The sequence below is a fragment of the Ischnura elegans genome, chromosome 1, assembly GCF_921293095.1.
Source record: "Ischnura elegans chromosome 1, ioIscEleg1.1, whole genome shotgun sequence".
Taxonomy (NCBI): Eukaryota; Metazoa; Arthropoda; class Insecta; order Odonata; family Coenagrionidae; genus Ischnura; species Ischnura elegans.
In genome coordinates this window covers 25,124,063-25,148,605 of record NC_060246.1, presented here as the reverse complement: position 1 = coordinate 25,148,605, position 24,543 = coordinate 25,124,063, and the positions used below count along the sequence as shown (strand labels likewise).

Here is a 24,543-nt window from a genome sequence, read left to right as displayed (position 1 = left end):
CATTATTTTAACTTACAGCAAACTCCTGATTACATATCTGGGCTAATGATGGGGAGAGGCGGCATGAATAATCCAAACTTTCATTTTAATTTCTTCTAATTTTCATAATTTACGCAAATCAAACAATCCATTATTGTTAACGCACAGTTTCTGTTATGTTAGATTGCTTTCTGGAATCATTAAGAGCTTTCTTTTTACGACCGCAATCTTTTCAGTGGTGATAACATGAATGCACTCATAAGCGGATCTGGGGGGGGGGGTGAACCAGGGGCACATGCCCACCCCCAGACCCTTAAAAATTATGCAAGATTTTTAATACACTCCCATTATTATTGCATTCGTTTTGTATTAGGAGGTATCCATTTGCCCCCCCCAGAACAAAATCCTGGATACGGCCTTGCTTGTGCCCCCCCAGAAATAAATCCTGGATCCGCCCCTGAATGTACTCGCTTTCCTATCGCTCCATAAAACACCAGGTTTCCAAAAACCATACACTCTTGGCTGCGAGGTCATGGATTCATAAAAGTGATTAGCACAAATGCTTCAAACCACTGCACGACGTCAGAAACTACACTGCCAGCACCACAGCACGTATTTGCATCTCACACTAGTTGCCCGGGATTCAATTGCTGCGGGATGCGGATATGTGATCACCGAGCATGATCGTGCACCACCATGCTCAGAAAACAGAAACACGGTTCTTTGGTGAAGGGAACTTGTGACCAATCATGCCATCGCACAGCAGCGTTTATAGGAATTCGGGGATTATGGCAAATATTCTACACAAGGGAGTGCCTGGCTATGACCCATGCTACATATCTCTACTTCCACTTCCCCTGCCGCCTTCACTTCTACTACTCCCTTCCTCTCTAGCCCCTGACCAATCATGGCGTAACCATTCCGGAGTGCCATGAAATATCCGGTTTCCTTGGGCTGCATTCAACCGCATACGAGGCCACGGCAATAATTGTGCATTTACGATACAAAATATATATGTGTTTAAAAATCGTACCTAACATTTTTCTTACATTGTGATTGGTTAACCATCGATGTATCTTCTTAAATCAATCAAGGAGTTTTTTTTCCCAGTGCTGATCGTCGTCTGCAATGCTGGAGATGTCCAAGTAACTTGAAACATTCCTTGTCAGCAAGTCGATGGAATAGTTCCATTTTATGAAGGGATTCTAATGGAAATAATAGCCCCAGTGTAGCCTTGCATTAAAATGTATATATCCTAGTGCTTTTGCATCCGATTTTATTTTTATACAGACATCGTGCACTCGTGGAAAACATTGAAGGAGTGTGAACTTGTGCACGGATAATCCGCAACATGGATAAACCGCCGCCAGATAATCAGAGTCCTCTGTACTTGATTGATCACTTACAATCACACAAGCTTATGTTTACTTGAATAAACAGAAGCAATGACAGTTTTCATGGCTAAGTCACTGAATTAGTTTCTTCATTGTTTTCTAAGTCACTCTCAGAAAATCCATGGCAGTATTGATGGAATAAATTACATTTAGTACGACCAACTTCATCAGCAGATCATTACTCATTATTCAACTCTGTTTAGAGTACATGAAGTTTTGAAAGAGTTTAGTTTTACTCTTCATTTCAATAGACAAAAGCATGGTCAATATATTTAAATCAAATGAAATTCACTGAACAGGCAGTAATAACCTTAAAAGTCTGTCTTTGGTCACACTCTTGTATCCATCATATAGTACTGTATCATATAGCCCTTGAGAAGTTACCAACTGCTTTGGAAAAAATACTGGGCACTCATTAAACAATCAAACTCAAAATATATATATTTTAATAGAGAAGGATCACACCCAAAATATTATTTTAAAAAACTTTGCCTAAAGATGGTTTAAAAATGCAAGAAACCTATAGCTATGATCAAATGGGATGTTCCATTTACAATTTGCAGTCAAATACCAAATACATTCTGATGCGGCAGTTGCTTAGTCAGATTCAAAGAATAATAAAATAATCACATTCAAATACATACTACATACAAGTAAAAACTTTTAAGTACCCAAAACTGCTAAAGTAGTTCCCATGTAGTCCCAATATCTACAGAATAAATGCACACAGTGCATTAACTATGGTCAGTCACTATGTGAACAAGTACAAATACCTAATAACGACAAGTTTCACTTCTATGCTAACACCACAGTGCTCCTCGACTAACCAGCATTAAAAGTTGACCAGGATGCAGTCCTCAGCCAATAAAAAGACCATCATCAGTACACGGCAAAATATATAGAAAAAATAATGAAGCCAGATATATACCACACGAGATGGGGGAAAATATGATCACTACCCTTTTGTGAAACAAGTCTTTCGTGACTGTTGAAAACAAATGTGGAGACACCATCATGATATTTTCAATATGCAATTACAACAAATTTGTGGTATGTAGCAATAAAATGAGAAGTTATAATTCATTTTCTTGGCACTATTATGGCCTCTCAACTAGCACACAATTCCATTCTTTACATCACCATAAGCAGGAATAATACAATGGTAAGCAACAATCACAACTGGAGGAGGCAAATATTTTACAGGAATATTAAAATACAGCTTTACTCCATAACATGCAAAAACAATATTCATATAACAACACCAACAACTCATTCCCCACACTAATGACCATTTAAATAATAAATACCACAGATGAGTTTCTTAAGCACCAAATCACAATCTTGAAAACATGTTTCTGATGTTAAATATAACAAGAATTAATAGAAAAAGCAGTGTTTCATCAAAAATAGAAATAATATCAAAAGATTTGTACAAATAGTTAATGCAGTAGGTAGAGTAACCTGAATGTTCAACAGCGATGGGATCATCACTAACCAACACTAAGTGACATATTCACAACCTCAAGCAGATGAACAAACTGATGTTCACTGCCATTAGATAAAGAGCATTTCCCTGAATGTGTCAGCTTACCTAAGCCTCATTGGGGCCAAAATACATCAATACTTTAACAGCATATAACAGAGAAAGGAAGATAAGCTCCATAGGTTTTGTGCTCAACACTATTCCTCAAAATCAGATGATCATCACCGATAACAATTATCTTCAGGGAGCCTGGAGAGAAATTGGTGACACACACTTCTGGCAAAGGATATGGACAATGCCTAATTAAATAGCTGGCAACCCTGAATTTTGGAGGGAGGCATATCATCTTTGTCACTGCATTTCATGCGTAACTAAGGAATAGGCACTGACATAGCACCCTACGATCAGAATTTCTCATTTCCCCAATCCAAAATCTCATTACATTTATTCAACTTGACTGAGTAAAGTTAAACTTGAATTTTACTCATATTCATGGCATCTTTCATAGGAAAAAAATAGTCACATAGTTTCATAATAATTTCCGTAGAATACAATTCTTTTTCGGCATCGTAAAAATTCCCCTATGGTCATTCATCGAGCAATTTTGGCACAATTTCTCTGAATTTTGATTGAGCTTACCATAATTATGGAAAAGAGAGAGATAAAACCATAACCAAAAACCAGTCAACTAGGTTTTCCTTTTTCCATGAAAATTTGAATTAGCTTCTTGGGGCTGAACTTTGAATGTTTTATACTAGCTGTAATTCCAAGACAATATTCTAAAAATAATTTAACTAAAAAAATCCTTATACTTAGATAAAAAAACAATAAAAGGAATGGCTAGGAAATGAAAAAGGAATACCTGAACTGACTGATTCTCGAGCACACGAGACAAAGCCACAAAGCAAAGAATACATTGGAATTTTTTAAAACTATGACCATCACACAGTCACCATGCTCTGTAACTGAAATTACAGTGATGGTTCATCTGGATGGCTTAAAACATGTAAATCTGCAGTAGCTCAATATTCTTTTATCTGCTTATTAAATGAGCTGGCATAATTATTAAACTAATTTAGGCAAAGTGATAACAAAACGCACTGAGGCGGCTGAGCCCAAATATTCAACACATGCTTTATTTCAAATTTTCACCAAGAATTTAGTAATTTCCTTTCTGAAAACTGTAATCTCTGCTACATAATTAGCCAATGGATGGCTCTGCCACACTAAAGCTGTCTCACTAATTATCCACACTCCAGAAAACTATGTTCCCAATCAAACCATGAGGTTCAACTGCTCGTCAGACATTCCTTTTCATAGTCAAATATACATGCGTACACAAACTCACTATAACCATTCAAATGGATTGAATTTTGGAAGATAGAGGATGGCTGAACCAGGATGAGTTCATAAGAACAAGTGAAGGGGAGCTTGGACTATCCGTCCTAATGGAAGGGGAAGCCCAAAGACAAATATGGAATAGACAATCCATTCGTTATTTTAAATTCATCTTGGGTTTCTTTAAATTACCTTCTTGTCATATTTTGTCCCCATCCAATAGACTAGTTTTTTACTTAGCTGTTTTGAGGTGCGGAAGGGTATGAAAGGGAAAATAGAGAAATGTATGGGGGAATGGCTAGGGAAATGATAAGCAGATAATCTAATGAACGGTTAGACAAACTACGGATAATCAAGGCTATCCTGCAATCACTTTCCGGTTTTCAATTCTAAAATTATCTACGTCTTCTCTTTGACCCTCATATGTTATGAAGTGCCAGACAAGGCTAACATGACATCAAATTTTTCTAATACTGAAAAAATTAAAGGATATTGTCATTAAAAATAACAACATCTCTACAAATACCATATGAAAGGGTATAGTAAGGAACAGTTGAGTCTACCAGCCAAAAAATCAATCCATAAATTTAAATACCTTACAGTCTCATCTCATACATTCTATGCGTAGGACTCTCATGATTAAGAATTTTCACTATTACTGCTAATATTTACAACTGTTTTGAATCAAATGAAATGAAAATGTAACGCAAACTATAAAAAAATAAAATGCACCATAAAAGTGAGCTAAGCTCGAGTACCAACTAGGACTGATAGAGGAGACTAATGAGTAATATGGGTAGTAAAAGATTGACTCTGCTAGAAGAATCCATTAAGAAAAACAAAACACCACTAGAAAAATATACCTCCACAAAAAATAATGATAAATATTTCATCAGATCTGATGTCCACTTAAAAAGACTAAATTGAGGTCACATGACACTAACAAGAATTTGGGGATCACTTCCATAGAATCTTTTATGTTCTTTGAAACCTTTCTCTCAAGTTTGTACAGGACACTATGTAGCTCCTTTCCCTAACAAGCCCTAATTTTTTCAGGGTGCTCTGATATCTAAAAAAAAACCACAACTGCAGTTGCTTTTTTCATTTGGTACCCAGTGAATTGAAATTTAGGGCTGACATCCCCACCGTCAGATATCCTATACACTATTTAACGACAGAATGGATTAGACAAAAACCACTAATACAATCTAATTCAGACCTTATTGAAAATTTAATAGCTATATGAACACTGAATGAAAAACACGTTACATTTATACCACCTTATGCAGTAATATGGAATGCTTCGATTGCATTGTGCCTATTTTGTGAAATAAATAGGCAGCTTTGGTGCTGGTTACCATAGCTAACACAACCAGTGCAGGTGCCTCCTATTAGTAATATTTCACGCCTTTGCAGCAGTACAATGCTGCATTTTTTGGTATCTGTTTGAACTCTTCACCGTGTTCCATTGACAAATGCCCACACCAATTGTGTTCAGAGAAAATGATACTAAAATAATAAGAAATAAAAAATAATAGATGACTAAATTACCTGCCTACAAGAAAACAAGTTTACATACACATAGGTATGCTTTTGATTAAGGGTTGCACTTCATCACCTACCTATGTGAATCTCAACGCCAAAACAGAGTAAAAAAGAATTTTTTCAGTGAAGCAAATGAAATCCACTCAAGAAAAAACTTCAAAAATGTAGTTTAAACATAAATACCACAAAATATTGCAATGACCATTATGCAGTGAGCTGCAATGCTGAAGTCTGCCAGGAGAAGTTACTAATTATCTCGACGAAAGAAGAGAATTACAATGGAAACAATGAGGTAACATTTCTTAGGCTACAGTTGTAACTTTTAAAATAATAATCCAACTCTAATTGGCTAATTACTGCTGTGCTAAACATTCGATTTAGCAAGAGCAATGCCACTGCCTTTGTTACACCTCCACTGCACAGGCTAGAGTGAGAAGTATTTAATAACTTGAAACAAGTCAATTACAGCCTACTTATGAGCAGAAGACATCTTATAGCATCACAACATGAACATGTAGGTACACTGCTGACAGATAAAATATTAAGACACAGGGCATTATAAAAATGAGTCATACTGAATGAGCGAAGATAGCTATTGATGCCAATGGCTATTTTTTCTTCTGAAAAGGTCCAACATTACAGCTACTAGTTCTTTCAATACAATAAGCCTTCGCTGCAAAAGCAGCCAGCATTATTGGGAATGGTGAAAGTAAATGATATTTCAGAGGAAAATACTGGTTTCTTTAGTACAATCTATGTTGAGGCATTTAAATAGGCTGTTCTCCAACAGGCCCTCCTTATTTCCAATTTGATTTTTGGACAGATAGTCAAAAATTATAAAACTAATAAAAGGCAAAAAAACCCAAATCACAGACAGGAGAAATGGAAACTCAGAAGTTGAACATAGATTTAACATTATCCAATTAATCTTTTAAATATGGAAATGGACATGTAAATTTATTTCATTCGTCTAACAAGTCACATATTTCAGATATGAGCACCTCTGATAGCAATAAAAGCCTACTGGCAGAAAAAAAGACCCAATTTAAAACTACAGCCCTTCTGTAATTAGTATAACCATGAGTGATGCCTTAAGCCAAGGAGTGACCTAATTTAGGAACAAAATATACCCAGGAAGTTCAATCTCTTACCCAAGATAGATTCAATACCTCAGTGTGAAAATTAGAAAAATGCTCCAAGCAATTTCTTCAGCCTTTGCGCCCCTGACTTAATCTATGCAATAAACTAAATAAAAATGTCCCGCATAAGTATCAGATATGAAAGACTAATAAAACCGTAGCCTGAAACCAATGAATAGCTAATCCCTTGACTAACATAGCTAAAGTAAAAGGAATGAACCACATCACAAAATAAAGTCAAGTATATGATCAATAAATATCCAAAACCAATAAAAAGTCGATAATAAAATACTTATACAATTAAATAAATAGTTCCATATCTAAAACAACTGCATGTTATTTCCTTCTAACAATCAGCATTTATGACTAACAAGATGACTAATACTCTCTATTTATTCCTGAGTATTTAAATACATATTTATAATTGAGGAGGGTGCAAAATTATATCAGAATAAATTCTTGTAAATTCCTCAATTTACCTGCTCTTAAAATTCTGGCATGAGTAATACTATGGTCCAAAGATTCATGAAATAGTGACAGAAAATTCACATGTGTTCAATGGCTTTCAAAGCATGACCTCAGCATAGGCCAATCATTTGGTGTGCGTGTCAAAAGTGAATTCCCACAACATGGAATCAATGTGTAGTATAGGAATGGCTTTATCAATCTGACCCAAAAAATTAAAATTACGAATGACAAACCTACAATGGAAAAAAATTAGTTTACCAGCGAAGGGAAAGGAAAAATGTCTTCACACCATAGGGATAAAAACAGCACTAATGCGGCTTTGCAATTAATTAAGATCTCTTCACAGGAAATAAAATCAATTCAGTGAACTCAGTGAAATGGTAACTTAATTCATGAAATAAACAGCCAAAGGTGGAAACACCATCACCAATGGATAGGTGATCAGGTGCAATTGGCCATATGGAATACATGTTGGCAACTCTTGTTAATTTATCAAAATTTAGTGATGGCCTCAAACGGTGAAGTCTTTCTGCTTATAATCTATCGATGACGGACAGCGGCTTTTGATTAGAAAAATGAAAGGATAAAAAGCTAACCATGTAATTATGAGAGGCATAAGTCAACATGGATCATCTGCAGGATTTCTTGCCATCGGCTTAGTGCTTCTGATAAGTAATTTAAATGGGAAACCTACGGAAAAGTGTGCAAAAGTTAACCTTTTACTCCATGACAACATTTCTGAACACTGAGGAATTTACTGAAATCATATTTCTTCGAAGCCACCTCACAAATTATTGATCATTTCCATAGCAATCTTCCTGGAAACCGTCAAAAAATCATGGAAAACACCAGCACTCATCCAGCCCTAATAAAAAGATTAACTTTCCTAAGATTTGATTCTTGGGGGTCAGACACTGCATTCAAATTGGAGAATAATCAAGATACTGTAGCTAAAATTATTACTCTCATAACTGCTGAAAAAAATCAGCGACTAGAGAGGACAACTGAGAAAGACTATTGCTGCTAATGATACCTAAACATCCAAAATCTTCATAACTAAAGAAATATACAGGTAGTGACATGATACAAAGCTAATTTCCTTTGAGGGGCCATGCTCTTAACTTATTTAAATTATACTTTGAGGATTTGAAGTATTTATACAAGCATTTATTCTAGCAAATCATTAAAAGGCCCAGCTGCTCTGTAGAGCAGCCTTAATCATTTTGACTAACAAGGTGGCACCCAATTTCATGTTGAATCCTAACTTTCAAATATTAAATGGATTATATGATGTTCTAAAATTTATAAAGCCTGAAATGACACGTCTTGTCGGATACTATGTAATATGACCAAGGAATCTTTGAAAATCAATCATTTTGAGTCCTAATAGCCATTTTATCATCACTACAAAAATTATTGGACGATAATATAATACCATAAATACTAAATAATGATGACAGTTAAGGAATAGTTGGAAGTAAAGCACTTCATTATTAGCTATCGATCTTAAGGTTTGATTTTTGCCGGTCATCTGGTTATTCATTCAAATTTCAAATCTTAAACCTGTATTTAAGAATACTCTGATGAAAAAATAGGTATTCAAAAAGTAAGGTACATCTAATATTCAAAGTATGCTTGGATTTATTTCAAAGATAACCAAACCCCAAATTACTGATCCCATTGTCACTAATTGTAAGAGCAGATATCTTTACGGATAAGTATAGCTTAACCATCCTTCCTTAATGCTACTCAAACTGGAACATTAATGCTGACTGGTTGCCTAAAGATAATTAGGAACAGTGCTGACCTTTTCTTGCCTTAATAGTTTGTATTAAATTGCAAAACCTATCAAGTTTATTCCGATAATGATTATTGCACCACATTTATTAAAGTCATTTGCATACTATTCAGAAGAGTATCACAAATTGGTTTCTATTCATTATTGCCTCAGCTAACACAGGTGGAAAGAACATAGCTAATACATAGATTGAATTCACTTGCTATGCGAATTGTAGATGAGGATAATTTTATCTTTTTTAGAGTTTCAACGGTTTTGGCAGAAAATTTTCGGTAAAGAGTTGCATAGGAGATAAATACGTAAGATGAAAATATCATGTTTCCAACATAAAGTGCCTACTCAAGCCAAATCCACGAAGATTTGTTGATGTGCGGAATTAAATCATTACCCACAAATTCAAATAGATAATAAATATGGCATCCATACAATAAAATACATAAAGTAGAGAGAAGATTACAGGCACGATCCCCATCACTACTACATATAAGCTAAAAAACACATAAATAACAAGAATGAAGTTTCTTTTCAAGAAATTGAAATAGCGAATTGAATCTCATTAGAGAAGGCGAGGATTAAAGTAGTTGAGCCCAAAAAGGAACTCAAGCTCCTTAAGGAATGTACGAGTAGGACAGATCTTGCAGCTAAACACAATTTTTACAGGATTACTGCTAATCCTTCAATGAAATCCATCTTAATACATAGCAACAAGTTGTAAAAACAACTCACTGTGTCAGGAGATGAAAAATATTTGGTGCATTCATATTGCAACAAATGTAGTATTGTGCGGATTTGATACTATTTTCACGAGGAACTACATTCCTTCCAACATGCAAATGTACACATTTCATTTCTTAGAGACCCTGTGAATGAGTTTACGGAATGAAGTGGTCCACTTGGACCGAGTGAAACCTCCTGAGCTAGCAGAGCTCACATCTGCTGATTCTTTGGCACTGCCATCGCCTTTGCCATTTTTGTCACTCCGCCTTTCACTGTTTGAGCCGGCTGAGGGGGCTACTCGAGGGCAGTAGGCTGATTCACACATCTCGGAGGAGAAGCCCGAGTCGGAAGAAAGGACTCCACTAGATTTAGTGCTCGGTCTCGGAGGTTCGCTCTCCGAGGGTGACATTGAAGCCTGGGAGTTGTCCACCATCAGTGGCAGACAAGGAGAACACATCTGGGGTGATGAACAGCTAAAACTAATGGCAATAGCATCTTGCTTCATAGAAGCTGAACCATTGCGGGGTGAAATTGGTAACGGTGCATTTCCCCCTAGCTCACCTTTTTTGCTGTTGAGGGCATCACTTTGCATTGAGGTTGAGGAGGCGGCAGCATCATACGAAGAGATGACGCGGGCAGGTAGGCTGCCATTTGCAAGGTGTGTAGAGTGGCCATCATTCTCTCCACCTTCAGCTCCACTTCGTATGTCCTTGCTCTCCACATTCGTCGGCACACCCTCAACACTGGCACACGAGTCATCAATGAAGGAGATGTCAATGGTGGGCGAATGCTGGTGTTCAGGATTGTGGAGGGGACAGCATCGGTGGGGAGAGCCTCCCCCAACCACGCCCTCACAGTAACTCTGGCACGAGCAATAGGTGAGGGGCAAAGAAGAGAGTAGGTGGGCTGGCTCTAGGGCCTGTGGCGAAGGGGAGGATGCATCGATGGCCGTTGAGTGCAGGAGGCAGCCGATGGAGGCAGATGGGGTGATGGAGAAGGGTGACGAGGCACTGGGCGTAGCCCTCCCTCCCTCATCCTCAGAAGTCATGCTCCCCTCCGACCCTTTCCTAGTGCGCTCTCCAGAGCATGTGCTTTCAGAGCGTGAAATTGGTCGAACAATCCAATTCTTCACCTCTTGCAAAGGTGACTGAATGCAAGAAAAGAGTTTGCTTCTGCAAAGAGATAAGGGTTGAAAAAAAATTACACTTCAGGCAAGGAACAAAAGATGCAAATAGCTATTGAATTTACTTGTATGCCACACCAATTTTTTCCACCAGAAAAATTGTTACATCTTATTATTGTTACAATTTTTCACTTATTGTTACAACTTTTCACTTATTGTTACAATTTTTCACACATTGTTACAACTTTTCACATATTGTTACAACTTTTCACTATAAATTGGTGTCATGGCTGTATGTGAAAAAATTACTTAAATAAGTATCACATGGACAGGTACCATAATAATAATGTCCCATCATCAGCCATCACTCCTAAGATTGGTTTGATCCAGCCCTCCAATCAATTCTCCCCTCAGCTAATCAATTAACAACTACACGAATGCTTCTGTTTCACATCCTTCATCATCTACTCCATGAATTTCATCTGACGCCTACCTCTGCAGTTCTTCCCTTCCACCTGCCCTCCAACCATATTTTCATTATTCCATCGTGTCTCATACTATGGCCAATCACATTTACCCCTATGAAAAAATTGTATAAACCTGTTTCAAAATTGTATACAATTGCCATGCCATTTAAGTAATTTTTTCACATACAGCCATGACACCAATTTATACAATTGCCATGGCAATTGTATAAATTGTATAAAATTTTGAAACAGGTTTATACAATTTTTTCATAGGGGTAGCCAAATAGCAGAACTCCTTTCCTCCTAAAGTTCATGGTGTTCTAATTTCAGGTAAGTCTTCACCTTCTCTCCTCTACTGCAAACCAATAATTTTGTTTTCTTTGCATTGACTGTCTGCTTATATCTAGTCAATATATTTTCCAATTTTCTTCAAGTATCTCTCTAACTCTGCATGAATTTCTATGCCAATGGAAAATTGCAGCAAACTTATTTTCTAACCATGGATTTTCACTTCTGGCACTTTCCCTTTCATTTCATTGATAGCTTTCCCAATGAACACATTGAAAATGACAAGGGACAGAGCACACCCTTGTCTCACTCCTTTTCTTATTCTTGGCTCTTTGCGGCTGGATTCAGATATCATCACAGCTACATACAGTGGAACCTCGTTAAAGCGAGTACGGGCTATAGCGACACTCCCGCTATAACGAGAGATAGCCGATGCACCGTCAATTGACCCTACAATAAGCGTGTTAAAAAATTCGTTTTTACGAGACCCTTTTGGTGTTGGCTCTCGCCATAGCGAGGGTTTCACCGCCGGAAGACTTTCATCAAGACTCCTTAACCTCTGTAATTGCTAGCGATCTGTTAGAAATGAAGTTAATGGAGTGCTCAGTCTCAAAGTTATGTGGTAAACTGTCGTTCGATAAATAAGTAGTTAATTTTGGTGAAAATATTGTGGCATTAGCATTCGCGAATGCTTAATCTTCTTTTGTTCCTCGGGCGGCAGAAAGCAGTCGGCAGCATACCCGCACGTCCGTGAGTTGCATGAATAGAAAGCATTTGATGGCAGTCACCATGGCCAAAAAACACCAAACACGTCTAAGCGAGAAAATAAAAATAAAGGAGTAATATGAGTGTCGAAATTAATTTATCTTCCTATTCGCTCTGCAAAATTAAAAAAAACAAAAGCGCCCAAGGAATGCAGACGATGAAGAGTTATAAGGAGCTTTGTTCGGGTGGTTTTGCCCATTCAAATCTGCGGGAACTTCTGAGAAAGGGGCTACGCCCAAGCCTGAAGCGGAGTATTTTAGGGATAGATTGCGAATCGAGAATTTTAAGAGTGCGGAAGGTTGATTATACTAATGCGAAGCACCAAAGCGTTATCTCCCCTCACAACTCCCCTGGTGATGCCTGCGGTGTAAACCTGAAGTCGTGGAAGAGAGGACTCCGATCATAAGTATCTTTTGAAGTATTCCCCGCGTCATATAACATAGACGAAACGGAACTTTTTTTTACATACAACTCCCCGACAAAACCCTTGCAGTATGAGGTATTTCTTGCAATGATGCCTCTAAAGGTAGGTAGTGCGCCTTAGCGATGATGTAGGATGTACGAAGCAATGATACTCAGCGTGAATTGTCCGGATGGACGTATTTATTCTCCGTTGCGGATTTACAAGGGTGAACTATTCGGGTCATTGGTCGGAGTCGTACTGGCGCTCTCTTTTGTTACGTGGGTAGCCGAGCATCCCCTGGTGGCCGCTGGAAGAACTCACAGAACAACTAACTCTCGTTTGCAGTGCCGTGGTAAACTCGGTGTATCATTTCAAATACGTCGCGAGCGTAACACTCAAAAAGAAACTTTTTTTCAACAACGGTAATTTTAATCACGTCATTTTTCAAGCTTAGCAAACTTTTTACCGTAGATGATGAAGACATTACATTATCTGATAGAAAATGTCTTCCAAGGCGGGAACGTTATACAACCTTCCACCGGTAGAAACAAATGTAATGCGTTATTTCACTTCACTGCCGGTTAACGTACAGAAACAATAAACATACACCAATGGAAACCTTTGAGGCATTAAATAACCGCGATACTGTTTTGTCAGTTAATTTTTGAATTTTCAGTGGAAAATACCAAAATAATAGAATGATCACGTAAATGAACTAATTAAGTGCATATAAAAATGACTTCGTCGGTTGTGCATTAGCATAATGATTGACGAAACAATGCTTTCCATGATTTTTCTTCAGTGCGGCGCTTATAAATGGTTTGAATAGTTAGTCGTTGTTCGAGTAAGGAAATTTAGTGATGCAAAAAACATCGCCTTTCGTCTGGATTTATGCTTACGTTTATCGGATAGATGTTTATCTGTCGCCGCACCACTCCTGTTTCTGTATATCTGTCCGCAACAGGTATATTGGCTATTATTTGCTCCACCTCCGGTAAAGCGACAATTCGCTATAGCGAGTGTTTATTAGTGCACCGTGGGGTGTCGTTATATCGAGGTTGCACTGTACTTAGTTTTTATATAAATTGTGGATAATTCTCCTGTCTTTATAAATCATACCAATGCTTTCAGGATTCTGAGTACTGAATTCTAATCTACATTAGCAAAAGCCTTTTCTAAGTCCAAAAAGGCAATGACTGTAAGTTTGTTCTCCATTCTTTAAAAGTAGCATCATGGCCAATATGGCTTCCCTTGTACCCTTGCTTTTTCCAAATTCAAATTAGCTATCATTCAGGAACTCCTCTGATTTCCGTTCCATTCTTCTGTCGATGATTCTTTTTAATATCTTCGATGCATGAGTCATTAGGCTAATGGATCCGAAATTGATATTCCTCCACTAATTCACAGATACTGGTAGATAACAGGTTAATTCACAAAGGTGATTGGGTCACTTCTTATTCTAAAAACTTAACAGAGCCATGCATTGTCACAACCATTTTAAATGATTATTGTAATGTTACATTAAGAAAGTAATTCCTCACCTATTTCCTTCATCATACTCCCCAAACATACTGCGTGTGTAGTGACAGACAGAACATTTCCTCTTCTTACAAGATGCCAGATGTTTCATTCCTTTTTTTAAATGGCTATTCAAGGATGCACTTTGTCGAGCAGCAAACTGCAACTCTGTCACCTAAAATACATTTATAAAAGTTATAAAATTACAACCAATACACTACACCAATACCCAACCCTAAATTACCCCATCATAATGCCAAATCTCATTACTAAAAACAAGGTTTACAGGATTATGATGAAGATAAAATTTAGTACACATTAAAAGCAACAGTAAAATTGCACATATGTACATAGAATGGAAAATGGTTCTTACAAGACAATAAGTGTGGAGAGATCACTTCCATGCCAGGGACATTAGGAAGGACATAGCTCTACAGGAAGTTCAAAATTATGGAGAAAGCTGAGTGAGACAGTCCACAAAAGGGCTCCAATATTAAGCCTTTGATTTCATATCAAAGAAGTTTTCATAACATTTTTTTAGGAGGAAGGTTCATATAATGGAGGTTTTACTGCACCAAAAATAACATGATAACCAAGTGCATGCGACAAAGCTTGAAACATGCAAGTGCAGTTCCACAGTTGCAGTTTGCTGCTTCAAGTTGCATGCACTTGCATGCTTCAAGCTATGTTGCATGAAAGCATGAATTTTTTCCAGTAGGAGTTTAACATTCTAACTAGGAATACAAATACTAGGAAAAATGAAGGGCACAATGGACCATCACTGATGCTTCAACACACCTTCTTCTCAAGCCCAACAACTTTACGGCTGAAAGTACTCCTTTGGTGATCCATCCCAATGAGGTAATGGCCCAATTCTTTACGTTCCTCACTCAAACTTCCCCTCAGCAACTCATTCTGAAACAATGAAAATATAATGGCAGCTGTAAGTCATTACTGAATGTGCCAGATTGCCTCCACAGCAAAATATGAATTAACACTTGAAACAAAGTCCACATACACAAAATATTACATGTTCATTTACAGAAACACCATTTTCATCTAATGATCATAATAGCCAGAAAGCCAAGAGTGAACATGTGGCCTTCATAATAAATGTCATGTTCAGGTAACACAAAATGTTGGATTTAAATTACACATTTTTCTTATTCCATCAAATAAATCTCCTAGAATACTGGATTTATTCTTCATTAATCATAATAAGCAATCAAGTAATCATAAAATACATACAAGCTCCACTCGCTGGAAGACAGATATTTATTTTCAAATGATTTGATGGCATTCAGTTTCATGGAAGAAGGGAAATCTAGCAGCATGTACTGTGCAACATAAAATAGATTACCTCCTTTTCCAGTGAATCTCTCTCAGCAGCCACCACAGACATTTGCTTTATCACATCCCAGCGAGCTGCTTCCAACTTTCTCCTTGTTGCCTCAGATGCAGCTGCTTCTCTTTTGAGCTAAGAATTAAAATAATTTCCATTGTTAAAAAGCTAAATAAATGCATGAAAAAATCCTTTATAATAAAAGTAATTGTTCAACTACATAATGTGATTCGAAAAACATGGTTTAAAATACACATAGGTGACTTAAGAAAGGCGACCTCAAGTCGAAGAGTGACTGATCGGTAGAGGCAAAGATGTAGTGAAAATAAAAGCTGCAAACATTGTCCATTAAATCTGTCATTCCAGTGCATAATACTAAATAAAAATTAAATTTTATCACATAAAATAATTTCCTCCCCACAAAATTGGTTACCAACTGATTCAGAAAATTCTTTCCCAACATGAAAGGTTGATTAAAAATGTTTCAAGCAAATATATGAGGTAATGATAATTAGAAATATCAATACACACGCTCAAAATCCTATCCAAAATAAATTTCAGCTCAGAAAATGGATAAGTTTTAATGAAAGGCATTGAGAACTGGTATGGAACACACTACCATTTGGCCCACACATTCTAGATCAAGAAACCAAGTTCCATAAATGTTCTAGACCTGAAACTTTGGTTCCCCACCTGTTCTAGGCCCAACCTGACCAATTTTATATCTGATATTTATTGGGAAATGGTGTTAAGTTTTTGACATGGAAAATGGGTAGAAAAATACAATAGAAGAACAAATACATAAGATAAATAACATACATATTTTGTTATGGTATTTTGCTATTCAATAGTACATGAAAATGCAATTACTATATTAATCAAGTATTAGAGATGTCATGAAAACAAGAGGCATTGGATGAAAAGCTGCCTTCTTCCAAAGGAGACTCAAAATTGATATTTAGTGATTTTTCCAGGTATTCTTGCACATTTATCCATTTTGTAGGACAATATTTTGCCAACGTTCCAGTTGGCTTCCTCAGGTCCACTGAAGTGAAGCCAACTGGAACGTTGATGAAATATTGTCCAACAAAATGGATAAATGCGGAAGAATACCCAGAAAAATCACTAAATATTAGGGATGGGTCGAATAGTAGATTTCTCGAATTCGAATATCGAATTCGAATATCAAATCATTGCTCGAATATTCGAATACCTCGAATTTCGAATACCTCGAATACTAAACTATGAATGTGAGAATGTTTGACTAGGTCGCCTATGCAGCAGGAAACCCAAGATTTTGGCAAGTAATTGTGATTGCCTTTAAAGGATTCAAACTGGAATTCAGCTGATTAATGGAATATTTTAATTTTATGTAAACAATATGGTAGTTTCCTTCATTAAAGAAAACGAAAGGCATTGATTGTGATTAGTTACCTACCATTGGTGTGTTCATAATATACAAATTATTTGGTTCTAGAAATACCGGTCTAGAACAATGGCAATGGTCAATTTTATCCTTATTTGAAAAAGGCCACATTGGCACCCATGTGATGCCACTCCACTTGACATCACAGGGACCTAGTTTCTACACGAGAGGATAGGAGTTTTACATCGTCTGAGGTTACTAATGCATGCATGAGGCACAGAGCTCAGGGAAACATGTCTTAGTAATCACTTATTAAAACTGGCTAAAGTTTTCTTCATTTGATAAGGTAAGGTTTGGTAAGGTATCAGCGCTCTGAGCCTTGCCCGAGGTCACCTCACAAGGCGGGAGGGGGAACCAGAAATGCGTCACGCGGACTTTTCCCGGTCATTCCCTCTAACATGTCGCGTTTTCGCGCGCTTAAAAATTTTCACTTTTAATTAAATCGCGAAAAATAGATATCGTCCAATAAAAATCTAAAAGCGTTAAATACGTACTCCAGGAGTATTAATATTTCGATTCGGGCAATAAAAAAATAATAGGGAAGCTCCCTATTTGAGTATCACGCCAAAATGCTAAGCCTCCGTCGTATTTCTTCGTCTTTCCGGCATTTATTTTCCTGCGTAAAATGCTTAAATAAAGTCGCAAATATGTCGTGTTTGGTCTTATTCTCTCTTAAATTACGCGCATATTACTAATATTTCAATCCAATAAAAGTGTAATAATATTTGCCGAAAGTCATTGTTAGACACCTTTCGGGCTAGTAGATGACTCATGCAGCAGTTGACCTCGAGAAAGGGGGAAATTCGAAGCAGGTTGGTAGAAAAAGGTCAGCGGGTGAGAAAAGGGGGTGGGTGCGAGACACGTTTTTATTTTTCTCGCGTAACTTGATATTTTTTTCGAAGCTAAGGTCTTCGTAATACGATCCCTGCGCGAGGTCGAATCTTTTGTTTGATATCGGAGAAGAGGAAATCGTCAGAGTGGGTGAGGCGAATGCTGAAGGGAGGGGGATAGCAGATCCTGGGAAATGCGCCAATGTCACTATCCCACGGCACTGAGTTCCTCCCTGTGGCAGTTTCATCTCCTGGGGAAGATTCAAAATAAGTGCCTGTCGTTATTAGCCACGAAGGAAAAATGGTAAACACCTCGTCTCATTTATATCAAAAGATGAATGCGGGAAAATGGTCAGTGGGGGATAAAGAGTGAAGGGTGAAACGCGATTCTATTATTTTCCGGTAACTTTATATTTTTCGAGGCTTAAGTCTTCGTAATACGATCCCTGTACGAGCTGGGACCTTTTGTTTGATTTCGGAGAAGAGGAAATCGTCAGATTGGGTGGGGTGAATGCTGAATGGAGGGAATAGCGGATCGTGGGAAATGCGCCTATGTTGCCATCCCACGGCACTGAGTTACTCCTGACGGGGGACACCTGGGATTCTCGGATTTTTTCACCCTATCAATTTCGGTTCCCCATGTCGAACTCTTTTCACCGCTCTAAACCGCGAATTTGATATAGTTCGTCATCTTGCCTAAAACGGCGCTGCATGCACTAAACGACTCGAGTTCTAATTTTTCTGAGTCAACTACCAATGACGTGCGAGCGAAAGCGTATGACGCGAAATTCAAAGTATTCGAGGTATTCGAGACGGTGCCTTTGGTATAACTATTCGAGATCTCGAATATCGAATACTTTCTGGTATTCGAGGTATTCGAGTATTCGCGGATACTATTCGCACATCTCTACTAAATATCATCATGATCTCCGCGGAAGCCTACTTAGAGACTCAAAATTATTCACTTATAAACACCATGTTCAGAATCATTAATGGAAATAAGACTATCTGCATCAGTGATTCTTGAGATAATCTTACCTTTTCACATTCCTCCTCCAAGCGAACAACTTTTTCCAGCTGCAAGAAGAGTTCTTCTTCTTTATCATGCATTTCTATCTCAGTGTGCTCAAGACGGTATTCAAGATCTCTTCTTGTCTCCCTCAATTCATCCAACTCAGTCTTTGAAATTAAAGCATACGTAACATTACTATATTGCAAATTGAAATACATACATATTTTCAATGATTTCCTCATTCATTAGGCACTTCTATAACTACTTCTACACTAATCAGTGCCAGACAAAAATTTCAGTTTTCTTTTCCAGACAAAAAATAATACCAACTTCTTTGTCACTTGAAATGATAACTTTAAGACAGATCATATATTTAAAAATAAATATATCTACAAACAGAAGCCTACAATTTTTCCCTTCCCACCATATATATTGGAAATAGGCTAAGAACAATCAGATGCCTGAAGAAGAATCAACTGCCCATTTAAAACTAACTACCTACAGAAATAATAATTCATCTTATATAAGATATTAAAAAAGGACTCTAAATAGAATTATGCATTGGTACATTATAATACAGGATACCTAAAAGATATAATGTCAAAGAACTTAATGAAAGTAAAACTGGTAAACATTACCCTAATTTATAAGAATAAATAATGAACAATACGGTGCTTTCAATTTTCCTATGAAGGATTCTTTTTATGATGGTTCAATGGATTGGATGGAAGGTAAGCTCAAAACCACGTGAACCACAAATAATAAGCATATACGCAACATGCAGCTATAATGTCAAAGTGGGTGGCTTGATTTTTGAAAAGCAAGTATTACTTGAAATGATTTACTCAATTGCAATAAAAAACGATAAAACCAATAAAATTCACTAATGATATATATTAATTTCATACAAAAATTAGACATTAAATATTTCCCAGCATCAGATTCTATCTCTCAATTTAGAGGAAACAAAAAAGAAAAAAAACTGCAACATCCAAGATGCAAACAATAAGCACTTACCTTGACTTCATGATACTTTTCCTCTAAATAATAAACCATGTTCTTAGCCTCCTCATATTTCTTGGACAAACTAACATACTTTTCGTAATGCCTTTTAAACAAAACATATCTGAAAAGAAGGTATTGATCACTGATTAAATTGCAGGAACAATGCGCTTTAAAATATTTTTTTTACATTTATTATGCCTAAAAAATTCTCTTATTAAATGATTTGTACATTATTTTCAAAATAAGTCATATCTCTCTATATGGCAAAAAGTAAGTTGCACCTCCAGATGGGCTCATACCTATAAAAATCATTTTCTATCACCATATCTTTTATGCTATCTTCAGGGTCAACTCGATCACAGAGCCCCAAAGGTCTTCGACTGCTGCTGCTCCTCCCCAAGTCATCAAGGTGACCCCTGGAGCGATGGCGCCTTTCCGTCCTATAATGACTTCCTTGGACCCCAACATCTCCTCCGTGCAAGCTTCGTCCAGAGCCGCGTGGATGGCGCTCGTCTCGGGACAGACCCACCACCAACACACTGTCCTCAGAGGCATTTTTACGGAATGGGAATACGGGTCCAGAACTCTCATCAGCCTCCTTAATATCTCTCCCAGTTGACATGCCACATCTGCCGACAGAATCATAGTAGGGTCCTTCGAGGAGGGCGTCACTGCTCTTGCTGTGCTTCAAGGGGTCCTTGGTGGCCATGTCAGAGGATGGAGAGGCAAGTGGAGGAGAGTGGCCAAGCAAGAGGTTGGAACTTGAACCCGTCGCAACCATGGGTTGGCAATTTGAAGACGAACGCAGCTCTAAGGAACTTCCGAATGCAGCCAAATGTGGCCCAGGGTGCTGCAGTAACTCTGTCATGTATTCTTCAATGAGCAAATATTAGCAGCTGAAAGAGCAAGGATAAAAGCACTCGATTAACATTGCAAAATTATGTTCTGACGATATTGTCTTTGCAATTAAGAGCGGTACAGTATGTTCACTAAGATAATATTATCAGGGGAAAACTGATAAATGAATGAAATGCTTTCTACTTTTCAATTTCATGGAAACAAGAAAATCACCGGACAATTAAAAGATTTTCAAGAGATTTAGAAGGATAGGAGGGAAATTATTGACACAAAATGGACACACACAAAGGTAAATGAACAACCTTTGACCAATCATACTTGTCAAAGGACCCGATGTATCTTCAAAGAAAAATTCATCAACCACACTACAAATTGAGTCTTTAACTAACTAATAGTCAACACAAAAAATAACAGTAAAATGACAATCACAGCACTAAGATAGCGAGCGAAAAGTGACATTGACAAAAATCCTCAAGAAAAATAACTGTAATCTGCTCACCAGAAACACTCATCAAACACAAATAAATACACAGTTGCAAACGCTCAATGGTATTGAGAGTCCTAGGGAAGGGAGGAGGCAGGTGTTTATATTTAAGAAAGGGTTCTTCTTAAGTCTCTAAAGCATGAGTTGGTAGAGATAGGAATTTTAGGAATCTCCTAAGACAAACTGCAGAGTCGAATAGTTAAAAAAAAATAATGCTTGTACACTCAAAAAATGCATTCCAGACAATAGTGTTTTACCGACAGCACAGTCAATCAAAGTTTTCGAACCACACTATTAGAAGACGCTTTTCCTTGATTTCTCCAAAAATACAACTTACATAATTTGTAAGACAAGTTTTTTTTTACTAACATCAATACTATTTGGTTATTACTAGTAAAATCTAGACTCCTCTCTGACTGATAAATTTGATAAGCACACAAAAAAATAAAGGAATCAATACATTAAATTGTGCAATGACTTCAAATGTTTATCAAGCCACATACTTGTTATTGGCAAATATGACTTAGCGGGTATTACTAACCATCGATATGCTTCTCAATGGCCCTGAGAGTCAAGACATAAATCTGTACAGAAATATCATATCTGAATACGCTCAAGGAGGGACACTCTCAATGATGTAATTTAATTACTATTACATATGTTGTTACACCTGATCACACCATTTATAGCATTAAATCAGAACCAAAGAAGAACTTTCCCCAATCGTTTGAATTCAGATTACCATGTACATACAAGGAACAAAAAATATTAGCCCTAACCAAGTGAAAATAAGGATTAGAGCTCAATAAAGAGGTTTATCCATACTGCAGTAAAGTGAACCACTTAAGTACATACTAAAAGAAGAATTATTTTCACTTAATCTCATTACTTTTTTAACTATGTCATTATAATGGCCATAAAAAATAGTAAAACAAGTTGGGCTCAGAATGATGAACTATGGACATAGTATGGGCCAAAAATCTATGGAGAAATTATGAATCATATACCTTCAAGGTACACTACAAGAATCCTCCCATGCATATTGTAAGGAAAACATGTACCGTATTTCTCCTAATATAGTCCCCTCCCCTAATTTTAGGACTTCATTTTCGGGAAAAGATTAAAAAAATGGGTTTGAATATAGTCCCCCTTTACTTTTACTACCAGGCATTTTTGGAAAAAAAGGGAATATATTCAGATAAATATGGTAATGCAGAGGATGCTTTGTAACACAAGAGACTTGTACTTTTGAAAGATTAAATCAAAGATCAACTGAACTTTTCTATATACTGATTTATTATATAAAATTTTCAATAAAAATACTAATATTTCCTCTCAAAATATAGTGGTACATATACGATATAGCCCTCCCCTATGAGCCGAAACATGCACTAGAAAAAAAAATTGAAATTTTTTGGAGGTTTACCACGTTGCACGAAAATATTTAGATACATATTTCTGGTAATTTTACCTACTGTTACAAACTGAAGTACAAATTAGATTTAAACTTAGGGCATATTTTTGTCCTTTTGTCAAAGAATTAGCATAAAAAAGCTGTTTTTGAGCCTTGAAAATCCTAAATTTAAAAAATTCCCGAAGTTCCACGACTCCCAACTTGCCCCCCCTGGGTCCAAACCTATATCCGCCACTGTATGTTCATGCAATGATTGCATAGTGGGCTGCAGTAGGACTTATTGGGCTGAATTTATATTTTCTGCTTTCTCATCATTTATAAGATTTAGATAGTATATAAAATTATGTGGTATTATGCTGGAATGAAATTATCGCCGTAAAAGGTAGATTGATTTGGACCTCCCAGATTCAAAATAGTAACCAATAAACTGTGAGAACAGTGAACAGCCCCACCCATTCTTAATTACAAGCAAGCCACATATGTTGAAGTAACAGAATTACTAGTACCATCAGGAAAAAGGATTTCAAGAATATGCATTTAAATTGGTTTGAGGGACTAAGTCAGCTGGGAGAAAGGTATACAGAATATTATTTATATTTGAATCATACAAATAATCGGTGCAGTATTGTCGATGCCAACAAATTTTGAAATGAAGAACTCTTATAATTAGGCAACTCAATGAAAATCGGACATAAATATCTAGAGACTGGTACTTGAAAAGTATTTGACTAGCTTGAGGTAAACAAGGAGCAAAAACAATACTTCCAATCCTTACACATCAATTAATATAAATATATGAAAGCCGTTCACACTAAATTAGGGAACATAAACTGAAATATTACAATAAAACTTAATCCAAAGGAATGAACAAATACCCTGGAATGCATGAGGTTAATGTGATTAAAGAAGTTCTTAGGGAGAATAGAAAAACAAAATTTTAAGCAATCAAGTACAATTCCGGACAATTAAACGCAGAAAAGAAAAAAAGCGTTAACATTACCTACTAAAGCAGCAAACACAAAACCGACAACAGAATCACCGGAATCAACGAGAATTAATTACCATGTCACAAAAAATAGCAGGACGAAAAAGGCACTGCTTCTATACTTTAAAAAATGGTAGTAGACCACAATTTAAAAAAGTTGAATTTTTCAAATTTGAAAGTAAAATGAAATCACAGGATGGGCATAAAATACCCCTAAATGTTCACAAGAGTAAGCAATCTTAAACTAACTATAAGGATTGCCAACGATTTTCTGGCTTAGCAATATATATATTATCAATTCTCTTACCTAGATTTCTGAAATTATACCGACGATGGGTGCTCAGGCAGCAAATTTGCATTTTCCACTTGTTTCACCAGCTCAGCCTAATATGCAAGCAAAATTGGCAAAAACAAACATTCTGCAAACTAAGAATGGAGGTGCGGCTAACGTTCACCGATGTTGTATGACGTGATACACCTATTTTGGTCCAGGAGAATGGGGCAGTAACGAATAAGAATGAAGTCGACATGAAAATAAAACAAAATATCGCAAAAACAAACGTTCAATGAGGAAGCATTATGGAAAGCGCAGAGCAGAGGTTGCAGTTCACCCAGTTCACGTAGTTCGCATACTTCACCGTTGCCTTGTTTGGGGCGCACCCGCGCACCTGAGAAAAATTGAAATCAGCTGGTTCGCAAGGTTCGAAATTTGTGAAGAGAAGTGAAAAGCGTGAAAAGCATGGCCGGTTCATAGTAAATATT

General features: G+C 36.9%; 1 protein-coding gene across 2 annotated transcripts; it reads right to left on the bottom strand.

Annotated features, from left to right (window-relative positions):
- Positions 1-936: 936 nt before the first annotated feature.
- LOC124157508 lies at positions 937-24,393 on the bottom strand. Of its 2 annotated transcripts, XM_046532290.1 has the most exons (8): positions 24,089-24,393; positions 20,340-20,936; positions 20,053-20,161; positions 19,062-19,202; positions 15,786-15,902; positions 15,224-15,340; positions 14,449-14,600; positions 937-11,033 (listed from the first exon to the last, which is right to left on the bottom strand). In XM_046532290.1, the coding sequence occupies exons 2-8, from the start codon at positions 20,906-20,908 to the stop codon at positions 9,989-9,991; spliced, it is 2,250 nt and encodes a 749-aa protein (XP_046388246.1). In that variant the 5' UTR covers positions 20,909-20,936; positions 24,089-24,393; the 3' UTR covers positions 937-9,988. The 2 variants fall into 2 exon arrangements, with proteins under 2 accessions (XP_046388246.1, XP_046388257.1); XM_046532301.1 differs by lacking the exon at positions 24,089-24,393 and having other exon boundaries at positions 20,340-22,644.
- Between the last annotated feature and the right edge of the window lie 150 nt (positions 24,394-24,543).

Coding starts and splice junctions, on each gene's coding strand:
- LOC124157508 (XM_046532290.1), bottom strand. CDS start 20,908: ATGACAGAGTTACTGCAGCACCCTGGGCCACATTTGGCTGCATTCGGA. Junction 14,601..15,223: donor TTGTTGGGCTTGAGAAGAAG/GTGTGTTGAAGC, acceptor AATGTATTTTAG/GTGACAGAGTTGCAGTTTGC. Junction 11,034..14,448: donor GAGTATGATGAAGGAAATAG/GTGAGGAATTAC, acceptor ATCTCTTTGCAG/AAGCAAACTCTTTTCTTGCA.